The 26,902-nt window shown below is 39.9% G+C and overlaps 1 protein-coding gene across 1 annotated transcript; it reads right to left on the bottom strand.

Moving 5' to 3' along the window:
• Window positions 1–5,506: 5,506 nt before the first annotated feature.
• On the bottom strand, window positions 5,507–12,191 carry LOC311630091 (olfactory receptor 4E2; the record flags this gene model as incomplete). Its single annotated transcript, XM_084898863.1, has 2 exons — window positions 12,150–12,191; window positions 5,507–6,469 (listed from the first exon to the last, which is right to left on the bottom strand). Exons 1-2 carry the CDS (start codon window positions 12,150–12,152, stop codon window positions 5,507–5,509), a joined length of 966 nt encoding a protein of 321 aa, XP_084754989.1. The 5' UTR covers window positions 12,153–12,191.
• Window positions 12,192–26,902: the final 14,711 nt, after the last annotated feature.

The raw sequence follows: 26,902 nt of genomic DNA, 5'->3' as shown, positions 1-26,902 counted from the left end.
CCCTGGTGGTAAGTGAGCTCCCACAGCACAAGCGCTGCTCAGTTGATGAGTCAGCACCAGACACCAGGCACAAGCCTCTTCTGCCTTCATGGCAGTGCTACCCAGTGATGGTAGGTGCAGTGGGGCCAGGATGAGCAAGATCAGCACTCAGCCCTGGCTCGGGATACTCCCCAGCTCCTGCCATTTGTGCACTACTACATCCTTCGGGGGATGTCAGATTGCTTATTTTTGCTCAATCCCCACAGGCTAGGCCAACACAGGCAGTCTAACATCCCCCGAGGGGTCCCAGATTGCAAGATGTGCAGGCCAGGATGAGGAACCCCACCGGTGCACAAATCTGTGCACAAGGCCTCTAGTGTAATAAAATGGCAACAAATACATATCTATCAATGAAGGAAGAAATGGAAAGAAAAAAGGAGAGGGTTAAAGATATAGAAACATTGATGAGAGAAAAACATCAATCAGCTGTCTCTTACATGCCCTCTACTGAAGATTGAGTCCACAACCCAGGCATGTGCCCTGACGTGGGATTGAAATGAGATCTTTTGGTTCATGGTCGACACTCAACCACTGAGCCACACCAGCCAGGCAAGAATTACTTTTTTGTTGTTACTATTAATCCTCACCCAGAGATATTTTTCCATATTTTTTTTTGTTTTACTCCTCACCTGAGGATATTTTTCTAGTAATTTTTAGAGAGAGTGGAAGAGAGAGGGAAAGACAGAGAGAAATATTGATATAAAAGAAACCCAAGCCCTGATCAGGGGCCCAGGCCAGGGAGGAGCCTACAACCCAGATATGTGTCCTTAACTGGAATTGAACTCAGGGCCCTTCAGTCTGCAGGCTGATTCTCTATCCACTGAGCCAAACTGGCTAGAATATTTCCATTGATTTTTAGAGATAATGAAAGGGCAGGGGAGAAACAGAGAGGGAGAAATATCAGTGTGAGAGAGACACATTCATTGTTTGCCTCCCAAGGCACAGTGACTCAGGTCAGGAATCAAGCTTGCAACCGAGGTATGTACCCTTTTCTGGAATTGAACCCGAGATCCTTCAGTCCAAGGGCTGACACTCTATCCACTGAGTTTAATCGGCTGGAGCTGAGCAACAATTTCTTTAAATGCAAATGATGCATTAAATGTTTCGATCAAAATACATATGGTGAGTGATGGATCACAAAACAAGACTCTTACATATGCTGTCTACAAGACTCACTTCAGATGGAAAGATGCACACAGACTGAACGTAAAGGGATGGGTAAAAATATATCATGAAGATGGAAATAAAACATAACAAAAAGCTGGGGTAATAATACATATAGCAGACAAATAGACTTTAAGACAAAAGCTATAACAAGATCCAAAGAAGGATCCAGCAACTACACTTCTGGGCATTTATCCAAAGAAACCCAAAATGCTAAATTGATAAGACATATACATCCATTTGTTTATTGTGACATTATTTGCAATAGCCAAGACATGGAAGCAACCTAAGTTTCCATCAATAAATGAATGAATAAAGAAGAAGTGGTGCTGAAACCAGTTCGGCTCAATGGATAGAGTGTCGGCTTGGGGACTGAAAGGTCCTGGGTTCGATTTCGGTCAAGGGCATGTACCTTGGTTGCGGGCATATCCCCAGTAGGGGGTGTGCAAGAGGCAGCTGGTCGATGACTCTCTCTCATCGATGTTTCTAACTCTGTATCTCTCTCTCTTCCTCTCTGTACAAAATCAATAAAATATATTTTTTTTAAAAAGAAGTGGTGCATATATACAATGGAATATGATTCATTTAAAAAAGAATGAAATCTTGCTATCTGCAACAACATAGATATACCTCGAGGATGTTATGATATGTGAAATAAGTCAGAAAGATAAATACCAGTTGATTTAACTTATATTTGAAATCTAAAACACAAAATAAGCAAGTGGAACAGAAACAGATTCACAGATACAGAGAACATTTTGATGGTTTTGAGATAGAAGAGGAGTTGGAGGATGGGTGAAAAAGGCAAAGGGATTTAGAAGTATAAATCGGTAGAATAGTCATGAGGATGTAAAGTATACCATAGGGAATCCCATCTAATAAAAGAGTAATATGCAAATTGACCATCACTCCAACACACAAGATGGTTGCCCCCATGTGGTCAAAGATGGCCACCCCCATGTGAACACAAGATGGCCACCACAAGATGGTTGGCATAGAGGGGGCAATTAGGGGTGACTGAGCTGGCAAAGAAGGGCATTTGGGGAGGACCCAGGCCTTCAGGAGAGGGCAGTTGGGAGGGACCAGGCCTGCAGGGGAGGGCAGTTAGGGGGGACCAGGCCTGCAGGAGAGGGCAGTTAGGGACAGCCATGCATGCAGGGGATAGCAGTTGGGAGCAACCGGGCTGGCAAGGGAGGGCAGTTAGGGGTTACTGGGCCAGCAGAGGAGGGCAGTTAGGGGCAATTGGGCCAGCAGCGGAGCACTTAGGCATCTATCATGCTGGCAGGGGAATGGTTAGGAAGTGATCAGGCTGCTGGGCAGAAGAGGTTAGGGGCAATCAGGCTGGCAGACAAGTGAGCGGTTGGGAGCCAGCAGTCCTTAATTATGAGAGGGATTCCAGATTTGAGAGAGTACAGGCTGGGCTGAGGGACACACACACACTCCATGCATGAATTTCATGCACCAGGCCTCTAGTATAGTCAATAACATTTAAATCTGATACATAGTATCAGAGTTATTGGGGTACTAGATTTATCGGGGTGATCACTTCATAAGTTATGTAAATGTCTAATCATAGGGCTATACAAAGGCGTTGGTGGTATAGTGGTGAGCATAGCTGCCTTCCATAGAGCTATACACCTGAAGCTAATATAATATTGTACATCAACTTTAATTTAAAAAGAATAATGTTGCCCTAGCCAGTTTGACTCGGTGGATAGGGCATTGGCCTACGGACTAAAGGGTCCCAGGTTCGATTCCAGTCAAGGGTATGTACCTTGGTTGTAGGCACATCCCTAGTGGGAGGTGTGCAAGAGGTAACTGATCAATGTTTCTCTCCCATCAATGTTTCTAACTCTTTCTCTCCCTTCCTCTCTGTTAAAAAATCAGTTAAAAAAAAAAAAGAAGAATGTTTACTCAACTACAAAAAGGAACAAACTACTGATACCATAAAGACATGGATTGGCCTCAGAAACAATATGCAAAGCAAAAAGTAAAGGAACAGAAGAGTACATACCGTATGATGTAATTTATATGAAACTCTAGAATAGTGATAAAAATCAGATCCTTGGATGCTTACCTGGGGATAAAGGGATTGGCTGGAAAGAGGCTGAAGAAACTTTTGGAGATGTTGGAAATATGCTATATCTTAATTAGAATGGTGGTGACATTGGTGTATTTGTGCCTTTGTAAAAATTGGTCAAAATTTACAATTAAAATGGATGTCTTTTATGTAACTAAATTTACCTTGATAATGTTTAAATTTAAAATATGTACTTTAAACATATCCACCTTGATGTTGTCAAAATAAAAATACAAAGAATATTAGAAATAATAAGAAAATCACTTTTTTCCCTAAGAGCTGGGTTGTTGTTATTTTTTAATTTATTGGGATGACATTGGTTAATGTGACCATATAGGTTTCAGGTGTGGGTTTCTATGTTGCAAGACCTGTATATTATACTGTGTGCCCATCACCCAAAGTCAAATATGGACCCAGAGTCCATATATTAGGACCCCCTTCCCTCTGGCAACCACCACACTGCTGTTTGTGTTCCTAAGTTTCAGTTTTATATTCTACATGAGTGAAATCATAGTTCTTAGCTTTTTCTGACTGACTTATTTCACTTAGCATAATGCTGTCAAGGTCCATCCATGTTGTTGCACATGGCACTATTTCATCCTTTCTTATGGCTGAGTAGTATTCCATTCTGTATATGTACCACATCTTCTGTATCCAGTCCTCTATTACAGGACATTCTGTTTGTTTCCATGTCTTGACCATCATGAATAATGCTGTAATGAACATAGGAGTATATGTATCTTCATGAATACACTAGTAGCCCTGCACACAAATCCGTGCACCAGTAGCTCACTACCACCCTCCAGTAGCTCTCCACCTGCTGCTCCACTCTCCTGTAATTCTCCACCCCCTCCTCCCACCCCCTCCCCTCTTAGCTTGCTGCCCTGCCCCCTCCTGTAGCTCTCCACCTTCCATTTGTAGCTCAATGCCCCACCCTCCTGCTGATCCGTGATCCTGTCACTAAGTGGTCAGTCGTTACGTTTCATAGCATAACAACCATTTGCATATTACATCTTTATTATATAGGATGTTTTCGATGTTTTTGGGTATATACCCAGGAGAGGGATTGCTGGGTCATATGGTTGCTCTATTCTTAGTTTTTTGAGGAATTGCCAGACTGCCTTCCAAAGTGGTTATACCAGTCTACATTCCCACCAGCAATGCACGAGGGTTCCCTTCTTTCCACAACCTCTCCAACACTTGTGATTACTTGTCTTGTTGATAATAGCCACTAACAAGTGTGAGATGGTATCTCATTGTAGTTTTAATTTACATTTCCCTAATTGCTAGTGAGATTGAACATCTTTTCACATATCTATTGGCTGTTCTTGTGTTTTCTTGAGAGAAGTGTATTTTCAGGTCCTCTACCCATTTTTTGATTGGATTGTTTGTTTGTTTGTTTGGTGTGGAGTTTTATGAGTTCTTTATATACTTAGGAAATTAAACCTTTGTCAGAGCTACTGTTTGCAAATATGTTCCATTTGGTTGGCTGCTCTCTGTTTTCTTGTCAGTTTCTTTTGCTGTACAGAAACTTTTTAGTTTTATCTAATCCCATTCATTTGTTTTTGCCTTTATTTCCCTTGCTTTTGTGGTCAAGTTACAAAATGTTCTCTACGACGAAGGTCCATAAGTTTGGTAGAGAATCACCTTTAAAAGTAGCAAAATTTAATTCAATGTAAATAAGTAAAGGCTTAAACACACTGAAAATAAATAGGGTGCCCAAAAATATATATACACACACTTTGAATAATTATAAAAGCAGTGTTTGGTAAAAATAAATTTCATTTTCAATAAATTTGAGCTATCAGCTATTAACATGAGTATACATTTTTTGGAACACCCTGCATTTGAGAGCAAGATTGAAACCAGTGAAATGTATAAAACACAGTGTGGTATATGGCTTCCCAGAGCCAGTAACCCACAGAACAGTACAAATCACGAAAGTAAGTTCACTCTCAACTATAACCTGTTCCTAAAAATGAGTCTGTGCCCAAATTATGTTCTTTTACTGGTGAAATCAGAAACCTTCTCTAATCTTTTCCACGTTCTTTTTCCTTACATGTTCCACCATGATCTTTTTCTTTATTTGAGTAATAGTTAACAATTCCCTCTCTTTCATGCACAAATCTGAACTGCTGCATGCCATTTCACCTAATGATCTTGTTTATTTTTTGTTCTCTCATTGAAGATTTGGCCATAGTTACATGTGCAATCCCAAGACCATCATGTACACGATTTCACGAAAAAAACTTGTCTGTGTCTGAGATGCTTGATGGCACTTTTTACTTCCTCATTCCTCAAACTGTAAATGAGGGGATTCAGCAAAGGGGTGATCACCGTGTAAAAGACAGATACCACCTTGTCAAGGGAGAAGCTGGTATCAGGCCGAGTATAGATGAAGATGCATGGTCCAAAGAAGAGGGCAACCACCATGAAGTGAGCTGAGCAGGTAGACAGGGCTTTCCAGCGCCCTTCAGCTGACTGTTTTCTAAGAGAAACCAAGATGACTGTGTAGGAGGTGACCAAAGCCAGGAAACAGGTGAGGGAGATGATTCCACTGTTGGACACCATCAGCACTCCTGTGAGATATGTGTCTGCACAGGCCAGCTTGATGACAGGAGGCACATCACAGAAGTAGCTGTCAATAATGTTGGGGCCACAGTAAGGCAGACGGATGGTTAAGAAGGTCTGCACCAGAGAGTGAACAGTACCCCCCAACCAGAGAGCAATGACAAGCTGTATGCAGACCCTCATATTCATCACATTGGTGTAGTGTAATGGCCTGCAGATGGCTATGTAACGATCATAGGCCATAATGGTCAGCAGAAAGATCTCAGCACAGGCAAACAGATGGAGGAAGAAGAGCTGTGCGATGCAGTTGTCAAAGGAAATGGTCTTTCTCTTTAAAAGGAAACCCTCCAGCATCTTGGGCACAGTGACAGATGAGTGGCAGACGTCAATAAACGACAGGTTGCTCAGGAAGAAATACATAGGGTTACGGAGATGTTCAGTAAAGATTATGGTGACCATGATGAGAATGTTCCCCCAAAGAGTTAGCACATAGATGGCTGAGAATGCCATGAAAAAGAATACCTTCAGTACCCAGTCATCAGTAAGTCCCAAGAAGACAAATTCAGTCACTCTTGTTTGGTTTAGTGCATCCATCCACTGAGGTTTCCAAGGGACCTTGGTGGGAAGAAGGTAGAATAAAATCTAATTTAGCTTCACTGTTATAGGAGTGGAACTAACTGAAGTGATTCTGCATTCCTATCTGAATTGCTTATTTCTTTTTAGAGCATTTATAATTGAGACCAATTTAATAATAATTGTTACAATATACCCACCATGTATCAGGAGCCATTCCAGACACTTTATATCCACCATTCTATTTAATCACAACCACACCCTGGCATAGGCATGACTGTCCTGTCTTGTGGATGAGATAAGTGAGCTTTACAAGAATAAATAAGTTGTCCAAAAGCCCTAGCCACTAGTTAGCTAGTTCTGTTCATTTAGTCTAATCCGCAGATACCACCAAATTAATATTAAAAACACAACTGCCAGATAAAATTATTCATTGTTTCACTCTTCCTATCAAGTTAAATGTACCTTCAAAGCCTGCAACAGTCTGCTGCACATTAATTTTCCCATGATGGCATCCCTTCTTTCCCCCTATGCATTCTTTTCTCCAGCCAAGCAAGTTACTATGCTTCAGCCATGCTACCTCCACCTACTTACTTTCAAAATCTTTGTCTCTATTTATTGTTTCCTTTGCTCAAAAAAAACATACCCTCTAATCAAATGTACTCTCTTCACCTCATCACTGACTATTTAAGTATTATTCATTTTTCAAGTCTTTCAAAGACCAATACCTTTCATGAAACTTTCCTGACACAATCAAATCTTATCTCTTCCTTTTCATATTTTTTATATGGAATTTAACTGCAAAAGAAAAGAAAATATTTGGTTTTGCTCCCCATTAAGTTGGCATTTTCTTTTTTATATTTTTTTAATTGATTTTAGAAAGGAAGGGAGGGGAGAGAGAGAGATGGAAACATCAATAATGAGAGAGAGTCATTGTTCGGCTGCCTTCTACACGAACCCGCAACCCAGGCATATGCCCTGACCGGGACTACAGCCTCCTGGATTATAGGTCAATGCTCAACCACTGAGCCACAAGGACTGGACAAGTAGGCATTTTCTTTAAAAGAAATAACCACATATGACTTATCCCTTGTAGCCCTTAGGATGGTTACTTGCACACAGTAGATATGCAAAAATGCTTTTATTTGACTGAAGTAACCTGTAAAAGAATCCAACCCTTCCTTCACAGTAGAACTAATAAGTGACTAAAACATAATTTTTTTAATTTCTCAATATTATTTGTCCCTGAGGACATATTATTTTATAAATACTAACATTATATTATCCGTAATTTCCTATACTGATGAGCTGGCCAAAAACTGTAACAGGGTTTAGGAAATAATTACCACAAATCATAAAAAATACTTATATTCTTTATTCAATTATTTCACTTGTAGGAATCTCTTAAGCATCCAAACTATGATAAAAACTAAAAACAAGAAATATTAATTACAGCATTATTTAATATAGCAGTCATGGGGCTTTTTTCCCCCATCAAAATCCCAATGGCATTTGTTTTTGAAGGCTGAATAAATATAGTGGAACTTGAATAGAATTGTGTGCAGCTGTTAGGAATGGAAGTAATAAAGAATTTTCAATATGAAAAAATATTGAAATATTATGAAGAATAAAAATTGAGATAAAATAATTGTTCTTTTTATTGTATTATTTATTTACAATTATTGTAAATTATTTTCCATTCAAACAACTGTAAACCTACTTTTTCCCCTACCTTGTATTTCATAGATATAAAGGAATCAGTAATTAAGGATATATGTTTATTTAAACATTTTTATCAAAACAAAGTACTGGAAATAAACTGAATGTATATCAATAGAGGAATAGGTAAATAAATTTTAGTATAAAGTCACTAATAAGAATGAGTCAGGTCTAAGTATAGGGAAGCAGTGATTCACAATGCCTAGGGTGGGGGATATAAATTTTGCTGCCCAGGCCTCATCTCGGACAATTAATTCAGGCCCACCAGTACTTTTAAAGCTCTTTGTTGATTCCAAACAGCCAAGATTGCATACTATTAACTTCAAGGATTATTAACTTTTTGGTGAAAAAAAAAATACTATAAATATGCTGTGAACCAGGAAGGTAGAAAGGGAGGAAGAGAGAGAGAGAGAGAAAGGTGGGGAAGAAAGAAGGAACAAACAAACAAAGACACATAGAAAAAAAAGAAGAGAGATTTTTATGTGTAGATATGCACATATATATATGCATGTATGCTTAAATATATTTATACATACTCAAATATATATACATATTGATGACTTATGTTTGCATGTAGTATTTATTCCTAAAAGGATAAAAGATAGGTGTTGAAGAATACACATTTATTGTAACATTGGTTACCTGTGAAAGAAAGAATTGAAAGGGATAGTAGGATTTTATTAATGTTTATATTAATCTCTGTGTTGTTTAAATTGGTATAATAAGCATAGGTTACTTTGTTTAAAAACAAAGTATTAAAAAGCATATGTAGCCGGTTTGGCTCAGTGAACAGAGTGTCGGCCTGTGGACCCAAGGGTCCTGGGTTTGATTCCGGTCAAGGCACATATCTCAATTGCAGGCTCCTCCCTGGCCTGAGCCCTGGTCAGAACTTGTACAGGCGGTAACCAACTGATGTGTTTCTTTCATATTGATGTTTCTCTCTGTCTTCCCCTCTCTCTAAAATCAATGGAAAAATATCCTCGAGTGAGGATTTAAAAAAGAAAAAAAAGAAAAAAAAAGCATTTGTAGGAGGAGAAAAACAAAAAGAAAACTAAAATGCCAACTTCATGGGATCATGAGTACAATTTTACTCATCCATGTCTGAAAGTTTATAATATGGTTGTATTTCCTATAAAGCAATATACTGAAGATGGGGAATATTTTTCCTATAAACTGCTAGTCAGCAATGCATCAGCAGCAGAGAACCAAGAACTGCTTTGCTTTCACAAAGAAAGGAGAGACAGAGGCTCCTCATAAGAGCACATTCAATGAATTCAAGTCACTGTGACCTTCAGTTTCACCTCCCCAAGCCTCAGTTTTCTGAGCTTTGAAATGGGAGCTAGATGCAGCTCTTCTCCGTAATGAGGTGTAGCACAGTCTAGGTTTTCTATTGAAAGCTTAAGAGAAAAGCCAGGGAATAGGAAGGATCTCTGGCTTCATTAGTGGTTCAGAAAATTATCATTAAAGATTGAAGCTCTTAAGCATTTATCTCTCTAATAAAATGTCAGGTACCCGAAACCAGATTGGCTCAGTGAATAGAGCATCAGTCTCTGGACTGAAGGGTTCCAGGTTTGATTCCGGTCAAGGGCATGAACCTTGGTTGTGGGCACATCCCCGGTGGGGGGGGGTGCAGGAGGCAGCTGTTTGATGTTTCTCTCTCATCGATGTTTCTAGCTCTCTATCCCTCTCCCTTCCTCTCTGTAAAAAAAAAATCAATAAAATACATTTTTTTAAATGTCGTGTAGTTGAGGATCTGAGATGTTTTATGGCCTCAATCCCTCCCAACCCCCAAACTTCACAATTCTATTATTTTTTTTATAACTAAATTTAAAAAAACAGGTGCCATGGCAAAACCTAAAAGATGACAAGTCATAATGCCAGGCATTTTGAGAAACCTTGAAGAATGTGTGTATTTGTGGTGTGTGTGTAGGTGCCCTCATAGAAAACAACACAATGAGAAAATGCATTGAGCCCTGAGATAGAAGGAAGTTAAAAGAATTCTCATAAGTGAAAACCTATTGAACTGCTAAACACCACACACTTATGCAACATATCAGACAAGTGATTGAGATGGGGTGTTGCTCAGCACCATGTGCATATGTGCATACCCACAATAAGCACGGCAGGTAAAGAGGTGGCAAAGCTGCCGAAACCGGTTTTGCTCAGTGGATAGAGCATCGGCCTGTGGACTGAAGAGTCCCGGGTTTGATTCCGGTCAAGGGCATGTACCTTGATTGCACGCACATCCCCGGTGGGGGGTGTGCAGGAGGCAGCTGATCGATGATTCTTTCTCATTGATGTTTCTAACTCTCTATCCCTCTCTCTTCCTCTCTGTGAAAAATCAATTTAAAAAATATTTTTTTTAAAAAAAAGAGGTGGCAAAGATTACCAATTCTCTCCAATTAAGCAGGGGTGATTTGGCTGATTGTTATAATAATCTTTAATCCACTTATTTCATAATTCCTTATGAAATAAAACAGAATACAAAAATATTTTTTAAATACCAAATAAAAACACTCTGATTTGGACATTAGTAACTTGTTTTCTGTTTAAATAGTTCCTCCCTTTCAATGTGGGCCCCTGGATTTTTTTTTTAAACCTTTTCATTTTCTGTTAATTTTGCATTTGTCTTTTTCAATAGCTTTGTCTTCCTCTGGCCAAGTGAGGAAGAAATAAGCCCACTTGCCATTTGCACTTTAATGAGTAACTACTATGGCATTATAGAATTATATTTACACTGGTTCCAACAAACATTTACTATAGAATAAAAGTAATTATTTTTAATAAACAAATGACTATTTTAAGGGATATTATTTGAAATTAACTTTAAAATTAAAATTTTTTATCAAGAAAATATCGGAGTGTTTTGATTGTGGTAATCATGTCACTCTATATATAAAATCATGACCTCATTAAAGCTGGGGAGAAAAGAAAATATAAAGGTTTTTAAGCAATTGTGTCAAGTCAGAACAAGTTAGTATTTGATTCTATTGCTGAAATAATAAACAGTATTGAATAAAGATCTATTTTGTGAGCTAATACATCTAGAAATTTAGATTCTGTTTCTTGGGCAAGTCATTTTATTTGATTTTCATTATTTGGAAAGTAAATAATAATTTTATTCCTTTAATTATTGTGATGGTTTATTTTATCTGTCAACTTGGCTAGGCCATGGCACCCAGTTATGTTGCCAAATACCAGTTTAGATGTTATTATGAAGGTGTTTTTCAAATGTAATTAACATTTAAATCAGTAGACTTAGAGTAAACCAGATTAACCCTCCATATTGTGTATAAGCCTAATACAATCAGTAGAGGGCCTTAAAAGACTGAGGTCCCCAGAAGAAATAATTCTGCCTACAGACTGTCTTCCAACTCAAGACTATACGACTGACTCCTGCCAGATTTTCATCCTGCTGTCGGGCCTGCAAACTTCAGATTAACCAGACCTCACAATCTTTTTCTTTCCATATAAATGTAATTTGTTGATATATAGGTGATAGATAGAAAGATAGATAGAGAGATGATAGAGATAGATATATAAATATAGATAGATAGATAGATAGATAGATAAATAGAGTTAGATGATAGATAGGTTGATCCTATTAGTTATGTTTCTCTGGAGAACCCTGACTAATACAATTACCTTTTTTGCAATAGTATTACTGGTAAAGAGGGGTATGGTTTAGGGTTAGGAAAGGTTAGGTATATTTATCACTCTCAAGGAATAAAGTTCCTTTGAAAATCTCATTATCTCTTCTCTTCCTCCCTCAACATCCACCTTAAATAATTTACAATAATTATTATCACCTTATAAAGGTGAGGCAGCAAGAGGTTAGAAAAAAAGTCACTTTAATCCAATCAACTCAATAAAACTAGTAACTCTATTAAAGTCTAGGTCTCTTTTAAAGGCCAAAGCAATATTCTTCGATATATACTCAGTAACATTTATGGACTTCACTTACTTGTTGAAAATAGGTTTTCCACTAACATCAAGCACTTACCATAATCTCCTGTGCATCTTCTAATGATTCATTTCTTCTCTTATCCTGTGTAACAGAAGCTTAGGCTGTGAAATACAAAGCACAAAATTCTGCACATGGTGGATTTCAAGCATGAAAGCTTTGGGATTTTTATTTATCTGAGGTAGGATTTTTGAAGTGATCACTGAATAACTATAACTGAACTTGCCATCAATCAATACTCAGGAGTATTATTAAAAGTTTTCCATTTCAATTAATTTCTGGTAATTCATCTCATTCATTTGGCAATTTAATACCTGGGCGATAAAACCAGCAGCTTCTAAATATGGAAGAGTTCCAAACTTTGGCAATTAGCGTCATATCAGTTATGGTTAGCCTCTGAACTAACCACTGCAATACACACCAGGGAATCAAAGGCCAATGGCAAGTGAAACCTCCTCACCCATGACTACTAAGTAAATTGGTTCCAACCCATGGACCCCAAAAATATCCAATATATAGCCTAGAACTAACTTAACTTCCAGAAGTATCTGACTCAACACCTTATTTGTCTTTTCTACTGATTGAATAAAAGTTAAAAGCAGCCAAAACCGTTTGGCTCAGTGGATAGAGCGTCAGCCTGCAGACTGAAAGGTCCCAGGTTCGATTCGGTCAAGGGCATGTCCCCTGGGTTGCGGGCAAATCTCTAACCCTCTCCTTTCCTTTCTGTAAAGAATCAATAAAATATATTGAAAAAAAAGTTAAAAGCAAAAACTATATAATCCACACTTAATAGAATGAATGTCAGTAATGACGCAAAAATATCTAGAAATTTGTAACCAGTCAATTTTTAAATCTCATTAAAAGAATTTTGACCACTTAAAGCAAAATAATAACAGTAATAATACATTGCGGAATTTATAACATGCAGGAATAAAATATATGGAAATAATAACAAAAAGGTTTGGAAAAGGAAAATAGTAGTTTGAAAGATTCTTATCTTATACTAGAGGCCCTGTGCACAAAATTCATGCATGGGGGGCAGGGGTCCCTTAGCCCAGCCTGCACCCTCTCCAATCCAGGACCCATTCTCCTAATCCAGGACCACTGATTCCTAACTGCTAGCCAGCCTACTGGCCTGATCCCCCTAACTTCCCTCCCCTGCCAGCCTGATTACCCCTAACCACCTCTGTCTCAACCCCACCACCATGGCTTTGTCCAGAAGGACATCGGTCTAATTAGCATATTACCCTTTTATTAGTATAGATAGAGGCCTGGAGCATGGGTTAGGGCCAGCTGGTCTGCTCTGAAGGGGGTTCCAGACCCTTGGGAGGTGGGGACAGCTTGGGTGAGGGGCATAGAGTAGTTTGCAGTATGGCCAAGTTCCTGGTTCTGTCTGGGAGACGTCTGGTCTAATTAGCATAATACCCTTCATTAGTATAGATAGGCAATAGTATAATATTTTAATACATTAAAGATATCTTGCCAAAACTGGTTTGGCTCAGTGGATAGAGCATCAACCTGTGGACTGAAAGGTCCCGGGTTTGATTCCAGTCAAGGGCATGTACCTTGGTTGCAGGCACATCCCTTGTTGGGGGTGTGCAGGAGGCAGCTTATGGATGATTCTCTCTCATCGATGTTTCTAACTCTCTATCCCTCTCTCTTCTTCTCTATAAAAAATCAATAAAATGTATTTTTTTAAAAGATATCTTACCTAATAATAGACAAACATGTAAATTGACGTACCTCTGTTATGCCCACAGCCAATAAGCATGAGTATGCAAATTAACCCAACAAAGATAGTGGTTAATTTGCATACACAGGCGGGGCAGGCAGTGCCATGGCCCACTCCTGAGGTCCAGGTCCATCAGGGGCGGGGGAGGCCCAGCAGGTAGCATCAGACACCGCCCACAATGTACCAGTCCATCAGGGCCTGGGGAGGTGGGGTGGGCAGTGCCAGACGCCACCTGAGGGGTCTGGGTCCACGGAAGGCCTGCTTAGCCACTCCCGTGGGGCCCTGGGAACAGGCATGCGGTTGCTGAGACCCAGACAGAGCCTCTGGCCACAAATTCACAGCTTCGCAGAGAGGAGGGCAGGGATCTGCCTCACCTGCAGAGAAAGAGGTTCTGCAGTGGCCCCAAGATGCGGGTGGGCCCCGCCAGGGATCAAGGGGCATGGAAGGAGGCCCAGGTGGAGGGTCAAGGACCCGCAGCCCTGAGGCAGGGGTTGAGGGGCCGTACCACCTCAGTGGACGGGTGCTGCACTGCAGGGTACCGGACTGACTGTCGTGATTCAGAGGAGCTCCCAGTGCTAACCGGCCTTGCCCAGGCAGCATTCTCACTTCAGAGGCGGTGACTGCTGCTCCCGCCTGGACCCAAAAGCAAACCGGAGCCGCCCTGCCCCACAACAGAACATGCCTTGCTGGTGAGTGGGAGGCCTACCACCTGCTCCGGAGAAGGAGGGACGGTAAAGAATGGGGGCAGGGGACCGGAGAGAGGAAAGGATGTGGAGAAGCATCGGCAATGAAGAGGGCTTTAGAAAGAGGCGCGGACGCCTGACTGGAAGGTTTGTTCTGTTTGCCCCGCGGCTGCCCCTTAGGAAGGGCAGAGAGCATGGCTCTGAGGGCTCCCTGTGCACTGAGTCAAGTTCCACAGCCAACTCAGTTTCCTGGTCTGTAAAATGGATTAAGTGTGTCCCAGTGCCTTCACTGAGCTTTGATGGCCAATTGAGATACTATATAAGGGAAATGAGGGAAGAAGTGAGAGAGAAAAGGAAGGAAAAGCAACACAAAAGAAAGACTGGAAGGAACCTGTAAACCCATTGTCACTTAGAGAGGGAATATAGTCAATAGTGTTATAATGATGGTATGATGCCAGGTGGGTACTGGAAATGTCAGGGAACACTTTGTAAAGTATATGATTGTCTAGCCACTATTCTGTAACTAATATAAAACCTGAAACCAATACAAAATAATATTGAATGTAAAAAAACATGAAAATTGGAGTGAAATTTTTATAAATTTCAGAGTTTAAATACAGGCTGTAAAGGAAGGAAGGAGGAAAATAAAAATAGGGTTTTTCATTTTACCACTGTCTTGTCTTTTCAGTACATGAAAAAGACAGTTGTCTTATTTGGTGCGTTTATACTTTTCTAAGTCATTATCTTTTCAGGGCACCTTAAAGACAAGATAATTATTCCCTTTACTATTCAAAGAAAGGAAATCTTGGTGTCTGGTCTCAATGATTCAATTGTCAAGCCCTTATTGTAAAGCAGGGTTCGTGAAATTTTCTGTGAAGGGTCATATCTATACTAATAAAAGCCTTGGAGTGATCAGGACAGCAGGGGAGAGTATTTGGGAGCAATCAGGCTGGCAGAGGAGCAGTTAGGTGTCAATCAGGCCAGCAAGGGAGCAGTTAGGGGGCAATCAGGCAGGCAGGTGAGTGGTTAGGAGTCAGCGGTCCCAGATTGTGAGAGGGATGTCCAACTGCAGGTTTGGGCCCGATAAAATTTGTGCACTGGGATTGAACCTAAACTTGTAGTCTGACACCCCCCAAAGGGTCCCAGATTAGAGAGGGTGCAGGCTGGGCTGAGAGACACCCTCCCCAGTGCATGAACTTCATGCACCAGACCTCTAGTGTATTGTAAATGCTAAAGAAATAGCTAAGTTAAAACAATGTGGTATAGCTAATAAGGTAATAGTAGAGATAAAATGAAATATTTTTTAAAACTCAATCCAAATTCAAAAAAGAGCATAGAAAAATGAAGATAAGAAACAAATAGCAAAATGGTGAATTTAAACCAAACCCCATCAATAATTACATTAAATATAAATAGTGTAACTTGTATTCAGAGTATATGAAGAACTCTCATAACTCAACAATAAAAAGACAACCTAACTTAAAAAATGAGCAAGTAATTTGTTTTCTGTTTTTTGTTTTTTAAATATATTTTATTGGTTTTTTACAGAGAGGAAGGGAGAGGGATAGAGAGTTAGAAACACTGATGAGAGAGAAACATCAATCAACTGCCTCCTGCACACTTCCTACTGGGGATGTGCCCGCAACCAAGGTACATGCCCTTAACTGGAATTGAACCTGGGACCTTTACGTCAGCAGTCTGATGCTCTATCTACTGAGCCAAACCAGTCAGGGCAGTAATTTGTTTTTTTAATACATTTTTTATTTTTTATTGCTGATAGTATTACAGATGTCTCCCTCCCCCCCACCCCTGGACTCTACCAAGACACCCGCCCCCCTCAGGTCTTCACCACCTTATTGCCCAGGTCCACAGGCTATGCATGTAAGTATATAAGTTCTTTGGTATAAAATTTAAATAGACATTTCTCCAAAGAAGATATACAAATGGTCAATAAACCCATGAACATATTTTCAACATAATTAGCCTTCAAGGAAATGAAAATCAAAACCACAATGAGGTACCACTGCACATTCGCTATAATGGTTATAATTGGGGGGAAAAACAGACCATTACAAGTGTCAAAAGGGTATGGAAAAATTAGAATCTTCAAATATTACTAGCAGGAATGTAAAATGGTGCAGACAATTTTAGATATAATTTGGCCACTCCTCGGAATATTATGAGAGGGCAGGGCAGGGCAGGGCGAGGATGGGCTCCTGACTCCACTGTGGGGCAGGGTGGAGTTATCCTCCATTCTGTAACTGGACCCTACCCCTCACCCAACCAATCAGGGTTAGCCGAGGCAGTGACATCACCACCGACCTGAGTAAAACCCCTGGACTGGGCGAAATTCCCTCTCTTCCGCCATGCTGCCGGCATGAGTGGGACAGAGCCCATGCTAGCATGGAAAAGGCTCTTTTGTTTATTACATCGGACTTGGCTCCCTGGTGGTACTTGGGGATCACGAAGTCTGGGCGTAACAGTTAAATACAGAGTTATCATAACCCAGCAAATTCACTCATATACCCAAGAGAATTGAAAACTTGTCCACATAAAAATTTGTACACAAATATTTATTGCAGCATTATTCATAATAGCCAAAAAGTATAAATAATCAAAATGTCTATTAATTGGCAAATGGTTAAACAAAATGTGGTATAACTATATATGTAAAAGGCTAAGTGACCAACTGTATGTATGTCTGATCATCCAACTGACTGGCAGTACATATGACGCGCACTGGCAATTTAAAAATAAATGTTGACTCGTGCATGTGTGATACATATAAAGCTCTCACTGGCACCAATCACACACATGTGTTTCGATCTGTCATTGTTGATTGTGAATTTGGTTGACACTTCCATTACAGAGAAATGGCAAATAGCGATATTAAAATATCTCTTCTAATTAATGTCCTTTCAATGTGCACAAATTTGTGCACCAGGCCACTAGTTTAGTAATAAAAAGAAATGAGTACTAATACATGATACAACATGTATCCACCTTTGCAGTGTGAGAGATGGAGAGACCATCATAGAGTTTGAAGTTGTTGAGGAGAAAAAGATATGGGGAAGAAAATGTGACATGCCCTGGTGGAGTTCCCCCAGTGGAAGGCAGTAAATATACAGTAGACTGCATCCATTATATGCTAACCTCATGGTAGGGATCCTTCATGCAATTACTAGAATTACCAGAATATGAAAAAAAAAAAATGAGAAATGGAAAAATTATTGTGAAGTCCAGGCCCAATAGTGTCAGCCTACCTCAGACCACAGTTCTCACTTTACTACCTGTGAAAACCCTCTGAGCACTGAACACATTACCCCAGCTCTCCTGTGCAGGAAGAAGTGATGGAGGGGGCTGACAACCAGGATGCAGGAGAACAAGGTAGGCCAGTGAGACAGAATATGTATAGGGGTCATAGATCATGATTCCTCAGGGACCCTCCTCACCAAAGACAGCACTGAGGACAGCAATGAAGAGGAGAAGTCAGCATCCAACCCAGTATCAGTACCACCTCAACTTGAATTACTTCTACAGATGCCCAGAAAAACCTAAAACACAGCATGGCAAAGAGACAAAAGCAGCTGATTCACTAGCTGAGAATTTGTTTTTCTGAGGCTGAGCAGGGCCCAGCCTAAGTAAAGGTCAGCTTACTGCCTTTACCATCATCCAGTTCAGTTGTCCAAAAAGAAGAAATGAATATACAATTCCAGCAATAGGAAATGAACAAAAGATTGGAGCTAAAGACCATACGTTCTTGCTTTTTTGTCCATTGACCAGATAAGTAAAAATATCTGCATTATCCAGTCAGTTTGGGGGGTTTTACATTATCCACATCTGTTAGGGTAAAGACAAATAGTGAGTTGTTTTCTTTAACTGATGTTTCTCAATACACCTTTAAAGGTTTTCAATTGTTTCATATCTGGTCAAGTTGAGATTTTTAAAAACCTCATTTTTAATTTGTAATAAAAGTTTATAACTGTTGTGTGTGTTTTTAAGTCAACCATGATGTTATGATTTATAGTAATAAATGTGTATTTGGGCTTTGTCCCCTTTTCTGGTAACTCAGAGTTTTTATAGTCTTTATAAATGTCTTTTATTGGCTTGTATGGTAGGTAAAATTTCAAGGAATGGTCCAAGACTCCATGCCTTAATCCCCAGACCCTTGAATGTAATGAAATATCACTCTATTGTGTTGTGTCACATAACACAGCTGACCTTTAAAAAGGGAGATATCGCCCTAGCTGGTTTGGTTCAGTGGATAGAGCATCTGCCTAAGGACTGAAAGGTTCCAGGTTCGATTCCAGCCAAGGGCAAATGCCAGGTTGCAGGCTTGATCCCAAGTAGGGGGTCTGCAGGAGGCAGCCTATCAATGATTCTCTCTCATCATTGATGTTTCTATCTACCTCTCCCTCTCCCTCTCCCTTCCTCTCTAAAATCAATTAAAAATAGATTTAAAAAATGAAATAAAATAAAAAGGAAGATATCTAAGTAGGCCTCAATCACATGAGCCTTAAAAAGTACATGAATTTGCTCTGTCTGGTGGCAGAGGAAGAAGGCAGAAGATGAAGTCCAAAGATTCCAAACATGAGAAGTGCTGTTGCTGGTTTAAAGATGTAGGGGATTGTGTGAGAAGGAATGCAGTACCCTTAAGGAGCAGAAGATGCCCTCAACCCACAAACAGCAAGAAAATAAGGACTCGGTCATATAAACACAGGAACAGAATTCTCTCTCTCTCTCTCTCTCTCTCTCTCTCTCTCTCTCTCTCTCTCTCTCAAATCAATAAATAAAAATGAAAGAAAAACATTCCATTGATCATAACTTACTTAAGATTGTTGCCCATATTGTGCCCTAATGAATAATGCTGCAATATAAATAAGTCAGCTTCGCACCGAAACCAGTTTGGCTCAGCGGTAGAGCGTCGGTCTGCGGACTGAAGGGTCCCAGGTTCAATTCCAGCCAAGGGCATGTACATTGGTTACAGGTACATCCCCAGTGGGGGTTGTGCAAGAGGCAGCTGGTCAATGTTTCTCTCTCATCGATGTTTCTGGCTCTCTATCTCTCTCCCTTCCTCTTTGTAAGAAAATCAATAAAATATATTTTTTTAAATAAATAAATAAGCCAGCTTCAGCCTGCAGACTGAAAGGTAATATGCTGACCTTGGGTCTCATCTCCTTGATTTTCCTTCTCCTCTTTATTGCTGCCCTCAGGGCCATGTACCTTGTTTACGGGCACAACCCAATAGGAGGTGTGCAGGAGGCAGCTGATTGATGTTTCTCTCTCATCAATATTTCTAACTATCCCTCTCCCTTCCTCTCTGTAAAAAAATCAATACAAAATATATTTTTTAAAAATAAACATACCAAAGTCTAAAGCCTCTAAACCTAATTCTCTTTTCTAACTGCCTCTCTTTAAGTGAGAGCTCAAAAATGGAATTATCTAGTAAAAGAAATAGAGGCATTTTATCGATCTTGATTCATAACGTTAAATTGCTTTACAACACAATCATGTCCATCCAAGTTCCAACTCAAAAGTTCACTCAAAGAGAATTTTGCTTAATCTATGATTCCAATAAATTATGTAACATATGACTGACTATACCTTATTTTAACTTAAGCGATCTTCACTTTTGATAGCCAAATAACCTACAATTTGACCATCAAAGCTTTGATCAGCTTTGTCTCATATAAGGACAAAGCCACAAAAATAATTACTTGCCGAAACTGGTTTGGCTCAGTGAATAAAGTGTCAGCCCTCGGACTGAAGGGTCCCAGGTTCAATTCCAGTCAAGGGCATGTCTTGGTTGCGGGCACATCCCCAGTAAGGGATGTACAGGAGGCAGCTAATCGATGTTTCTCTCTCATCGATGTTTCTAACTATCTCTCTCCCTTCCTCTCTGTAAAAAAAAATCAATAAAATATATTTTTTTAAAGAAATAATTACTTATTCTCTACCAAATGTATGTTGCTATGAATAAACACCTAGATTTATTGAATGTTGCCTTGGCAGGGCCAGAACAAATATTCCTCACCCCTGCTTAAATCTAGCGGATAGTAGTAGGCTCTAAGATGTAACAAACTTCATTAAAAATTTGAAGACAATATAAAAGAATTACAAAGCAGGGAAGGAAAATCTTAAAATGGACTGCAAATCCAGGCAGTCTGGTTCTAAAATTTCGTCTTAACTCACAGAAGGTACCTGCTTAGGAAGCATAACTTCCCACTGCCACGGCTGCCTTTTGAATTTTGGTGCAGCTGCAGGGGCCTCAGAGTCGATGTGTCTATCACAGCACAGAGGTAGGAGGCAGAGTCTGTATGCTGGAGCTCCCTCAGAAGGAGGTAGCTGTAAGTATCAGAGCGACTAAGGAATGAGGGAAAACGACCTTTCGTGTCCAAACCATCCAGAACGTTGTAAGAGAGAAATACGGGTGCTCCTCCATCACGCTGTTGGTACCAGAACAGCCCATTGAACCCAGGTGTCTGGTACGTGCAGTTGACCTGGACAGAAGCTCCTTCCATAGCTGTCAGCTCGGCGGGCTGCTGAACGCCTTGTCCCATGGTGCCTAGGAGAAGACACATGACCATTGCCAGGGCATCACTCCTGGAAGCCACATCATTATTAAAACGCTTCGTTTCCATGTAATCCCCGAAGCAAACTATGGTAAAAGGAGGAGGAGAAGGGCAAGGAAGAGAACAGGGACAATTAACACCGCCTAAGGAAAATGTGTATCAGGAAAGACTCTCCTATGACAAGTGTAGGAGTGGCAACCACTTAATTTAGCTGTAAGACCGCTATTTCAGACATTTCCAACAGTGATTCCTATTAACTAGAGACTTACCTCCCGTTGTCAGAAAAGCACAAAGAAGGGAAGTTCCCCACAGCTGCTGCAGGACACCATGAGCCAGGCACTGCATCCCCGGAGCCTGCAGAAGGTCCACTCCCGCCCCCTCCCTGTGGGTGAGGGAAAAAGTTCAATCTGCATGCAAAACCCAGAAAGAAAAGAGAAGAAAAAAAAAACAAGGGGAGGAGCTCCTTTTTCCTGAAGGGGTGGAGTTAAGCTTCCATTCAAGCTGCTGGGGGGGGGGGGGGGCGGGGGGGGGGGTGTTCCCTTGTCAGAATGTATTCACATGAAAATTTTCTATGTTTGAATCCACAGGTTTTAGTCCAGGTGATTCTGTGAACATTGAACATTAGAATTGTGTAGTAAAGAAAAGAGATAAGAAATTGTGGGGGAGGGGGAGGAGAAAAAAGCTAAGGCAGAAGTGGTCAATTTCTCTATACCAAGTTTCTCTTTCTCAAACTGGAGAAAGTGGGAAAAGGTGCTGGAAGAGGGGGGTTATGCACACTTTATTTGCGAGGTGTGTGTGTGTGTGTGTGTGTGTGTGTGTGTGTGGTGCAGTGGTGTTATTTGTGACAGTACAGAAGCGATGGGAGAGTTTTTCTACCATCTAAATGTATCTCCCAACAGTTAATGAGATTTTTTTTAAATAGCTAAAAGAATACAATATATCTGTCTGTACATGTGCATAGAGAAAGAAATGTGAAGCAAGAAAAGAAACTATTAACTTTACTTACTTCAGAAGGTTGAGATTTAAAGGAAATGGTGAGAATATTAATATTTTCTTTTACATCTGTCTCATTTGACCTGTCATTTTTTATGTAATAAAAAGAAAATTTGAAAAAAAGAAATGGAAGGAAAGAAAGAAAAGAACTAGAAGGAAGGGAATGAAGGAAAGAAGGAAGAGAGGGAGAAAGGGAGGGAGGGAGGGATGAAGGGAGGGAGGGAGGAAGGAATATTTCAAACTATTTCCCAATTTTTACCAAAAAACAATATTTCTTTGATACTTAGTTTTCCCAAGCTAATGTATGTACCCCTCACATACAGTATTTTTGCTAAAGGAATTTATATCTCTCATGATTCCTCTGGATTTACTCCACATAGCAGTCACAGTACAGTACTTGGTTTTAACACAGATAATACTGTCATCTTGTGGCCAGATGTAGCTTTGCAATGTACATACACAAAATGCTAAACATCTTTAATAATTTAAAATTTAAAAAAATCTTAGTAATCAGCTAGTCTTTGTCCAGTTACCGGTACATCCTTTTATATCACACTCCAGGCTTCATTTCTTCCTTGCTAGCCAATTCCCCACTACTTAACAACTTTTGTAAAAGGAACAAATGAATACCCAAAGCTACTTGTACTGTAAATACTACCTAGACCTGCAGTGAATGTGAGAATCAATTTGCTATCAAATCAACACCTGGTAACTTTAAATTGGAAGTTCATATTTAAGAGCACAGATCTTTTTTCTGTCACAGCATTTAATATGTGTAGCAGTTTCTCTTATTCATGTATGCAGAAGTGTGGGGTTTCTTTGAGACCCTACTATGTTTCAGGGAATGTGTCTACATTCTAGTGAAGGGAGGCAAACAATAAACAAGTATATGAGCAAATATAATATGTTAGATGGTGTTAAGTGCTTCTGAGAAAAATAACACAGGGAAAGAAAAAGAGGAAGGTCAAGAGAGATCTCATTGCCCTGGCCAGGTGGCTCAGTTGGTTGGAATATCATCCCTTACATTAAAAAGGTTTGGGTTCAATTCCCGGTCACATTGATATCTCTGTATCTCATCTATCTATCTATCTATCTATCACTCCATCTATCTCTTCCCCTTTCTTTCTAAAAATCAATGTAAAACATATCCTTGGGGGAGGATTAAAGAGAGAGAGAGAGAACTCACTAATTAGGTGACATCTAAACAGAAACCAGAAGGAATGATGGAGGACCCCTGATAAATATTGGGGGGAGGCAGGGATCAATTGAGACTTCACATCACCTCTAAGAAACTGGAAGCTATCCAAAACTATATGGACAAGGTTATTCCCCACAGCCCCCCTTCCAGGGACCTACTAGAGATGTTTGCTGCTGTTCTCTCTCAAAACAAAATAATAAAGATTTGGGTAGGGAAGATCTCATTAGGGAAATATTACTTTAGAGTAGAATTTCCCCTGAGGTTATAATTTTTCTTCAACTCTCTTGACAATGTCTGTTGGTTTTGTGTTTTTTTATTTTTAATTATTATAATTCGGAGCAAGAGAGCCAACAGCTGATGAAAACAAATGTAAAATACGACTCAAGCGATATAGAAATCACACTCTTCGAAGAGCCCTGGAAGGCAGGTGCTCGCCGAGATCCTGAGTACTTGTTTGCCAGGTAAACTGCTGGAAGGATTCTACAGCCTTCCCAACACAGGCCCAGGAGCCCTTTGCAGCAGGCTCAACTGAACCTCTGAAGGACATCTCTCCCCCTGCTGGACCGTCCACTCACGGACAGCCTGCCTCCCCCACGATTCCGCAGCTCTGTGCATGTGAGTCTATGAGGATGGAAAAGCCAGCCTGAAACCAGCTCAGAATAAGGCCATTGATTCTGAAACTTTAAATTTTTCTGTTACTGTATTCAAATGTACATTTAGCCAGTTTCTTTTCTCCATATTCTCACCGCCTCTTTATCAAACTGCTAGAATTAAGTTTCTTCTTTCCAAATGGAGGGAATTTCTTTTTTATGTTGAGAAAATAAATCTTAACTCTATTTTATTTTTTTTTTCGTGTGTGTGTGTGTGTGCACGCGCGCACACGCACACAATGATAAAAGGCAAGTTGGGCAGTGATAAATTCATAGACGTTGTGATGAAGAGTCTATGGTAATTCTGTAAACACAGGGCAAACTGGTAACTTTTTCTGTTTCCAGTGATGGGGAAACAATGTGCCTTTCTTTCAGCAAGCTTGTTTTTTAAAGCTTTTGGTAGAAGGGCAAGAATATCCTCTTATGGAGAGAAATAAAACATACCTAGGATACCCCAAACTCTATCCATTTCCCTTACTCTGCTCTAGCTCTACCAGGATCTCTTACTGAATGAAAGTGAAGGAAGGGAAATTTTTCCAGAAACAGATTTGGGCTGGGTCTTCTACCAAGGCTAAAGAGAAGTCCTTTGATCCTAGAATGTCTTAACACAACACTGGACCAGCCTTCATTCCTCATCTTTGGGATCTCATAACTGTTCCCTAATGGCCCAGATCCCAACATTCACTATAGAAATCAAAAGTTTAAAATAGCTGGATATGCTCACATCCAACTGGCCTAATTGGGCAGGGGTGGGCGGGGATGGGGGGTTGTGGACAGAGAGCACAGAAAGCAGCCTATCTCATGATCCCAGGGCTCCACAGAGTTCTCAAAAAAGTGCTCTTGGCAACTGCCCAATCCATCCTTACCTTCTCAATACCGTTCTTTCACCCTGTCCCCACAGCCTTTCCCTGGAGTTTCCAGGATAATTGCTTTTTAAACAGGTATGGTTTATCCTCTAATGTCACTAGGCCCTTATTTGCAGATAGTTTTTGTATTGAATTTTAACCTCGTGGCATTTTTATGTGCTTTCATATTTAAATTTCAACTATTTTTACATGGTTTTAGCAACATAAAATAGTCTGAAATCTGTAAAATTGTAAATACTTTGGCTGCCTAAGGACAGATAGACTAAAATTGTTTACACGGTGGACACAAGAATCTACCAGAAGGAGAAGGGAGAACAGCAGGGACTGTGGGGAGGAGACTGTTCTCTCCAAAAACCCATCGTCTGGATATCCACTGTGCTCACCTCACTGCACCAGACTGCCCCCCTCTGCAACCCCTAAATACCATGCCCCACATCAAAACCTCCATCTTCTGCCCAGTCCAGCCCACAAAGGTAATCTATCCTCGCACCCACCAGCTGTAACCACCTCTATTTCCTGGTCCCACCGAGACAGGGCACTCAGAACTGAGAAGGTAAAGGAGCTTTCTTCCAACAGGGCACTGGGAGAAGTGGAATAGGATGTATGCACCACAAGTGGGAAACATAAGACTGGCAAAGCAAATAAATTAGGGAGAGTTTTTTCACCATACATCAATCTGCATTATGGAAATCCTTCAAATAATCCCCCAAATGGTAGTTTTATCTGATTTGATATACAATTAATTTTTATGAAACGTTTTAGGAATATATAATTTGCCTAAGTAGAAACACATTGACATTAAATATCTGTATTGACAAAAATGTTACTTTCCCCCATTAGTAGTATTTTATGTCTAACCTTAATCTTAACTCTTTCTGTCTCTTTTCTATACCCTCACTAATGAAATAGTCTTCCCATTAATTTTCTTTTTTTTTAATTTGTATTTATTTATTTGAGAGAGAGGGAGAAAGGGGGGGTGGGTGTTGTTCCCCTTATTTATGCATGTAGTGATTGCTTCTTCTCTTTGCCCTAACCAAGGACGTTCTAACCAAGAACGATAGAAAGATGTTCTAACCAAGTGAACTACCTGGTCAGGGCCTCATCCATTTTCAGATAAACCAAGGTGTCCTTCTGAAACCCAAGCAGTAAACATCTGGTATTTCTTCTTCCATTGTGGCAAAGGGCATGCTTAACATTTTCTATGGATCCTGAAGAGCCAGTTATAATAATTATTATTATTACTATTGATAGACCTTAAATGTTAATATAGGAATTAAGTTATTTTAGAAAAATAGCCAATATAATCTTCTAATGGAGATTAAATGAGTAAAACTCTTTTACAATTTTAATTGCTTCCTAAAAATAGTCATTAAATTACAAGATATTTTATGGTTAAATGATAGATGAATGTATCCCAAACTCTCTAGTGTAGGGATATTCAACAGAAGGAGTGGAACAAACACATTTTATCCCTCTATCTTTTCTTATCATTTGAATTAGGTACTTCTAGTTATATATATATAAAGTAAAGATCAAGTCCTCCATTAATAATAAGCAATAATAATTCCTCTGTAGCAAAAAATCCAATCCCAAACCAATGGACCACATAAATATATCAATCAATATAAGCAATGTCCAGGAGCAATAAAAACCATAAATGATCCATGGAGTTTGTTATAATAAAACTAGACCCATATTGCATTAGAATGAGAAGGTCCCTAGCCAGCCAAGTGAGCCAAGGAACAGGCGAACAAGATCCAGGAGAGAAAGAAGCACTGTATCAGATGAGTGGGATTTGTCAACATCCATTCAATCAGCCAATCAGTCATTCAGAAAATAATTATCACCTGTACTGTACTAGATGGGACAATTAATGGAGACTACTTAAGAAATTTGGCAATAGCAATATAATGGGTTTCGTGCACTGAAAAGTGGAAGCATGGTCCCTGGGAACCAAGAAAGCCTTCTTAAAGGAAAAGTGATGAAGGGAGCATTATGTAGGTGAAGGGACAGAGAAGGCAGCATGTGCAAGGTGTCCTAAGCATCTGAACAACAAGGACTTGTAAGGGGGGTGTGATACAGTGGTAAGGGCTAGATA

The sequence above is a fragment of the Pipistrellus hanaki genome, assembly GCF_964339955.1.
Source record: "Pipistrellus hanaki genome assembly, chromosome: 1".
In the NCBI taxonomy this organism is placed as follows: Eukaryota; Metazoa; Chordata; class Mammalia; order Chiroptera; family Vespertilionidae; genus Pipistrellus; species Pipistrellus hanaki.
Note: the sequence above shows the minus strand (reverse complement) of the source record. Positions and strands in the feature narration are given on the sequence as shown.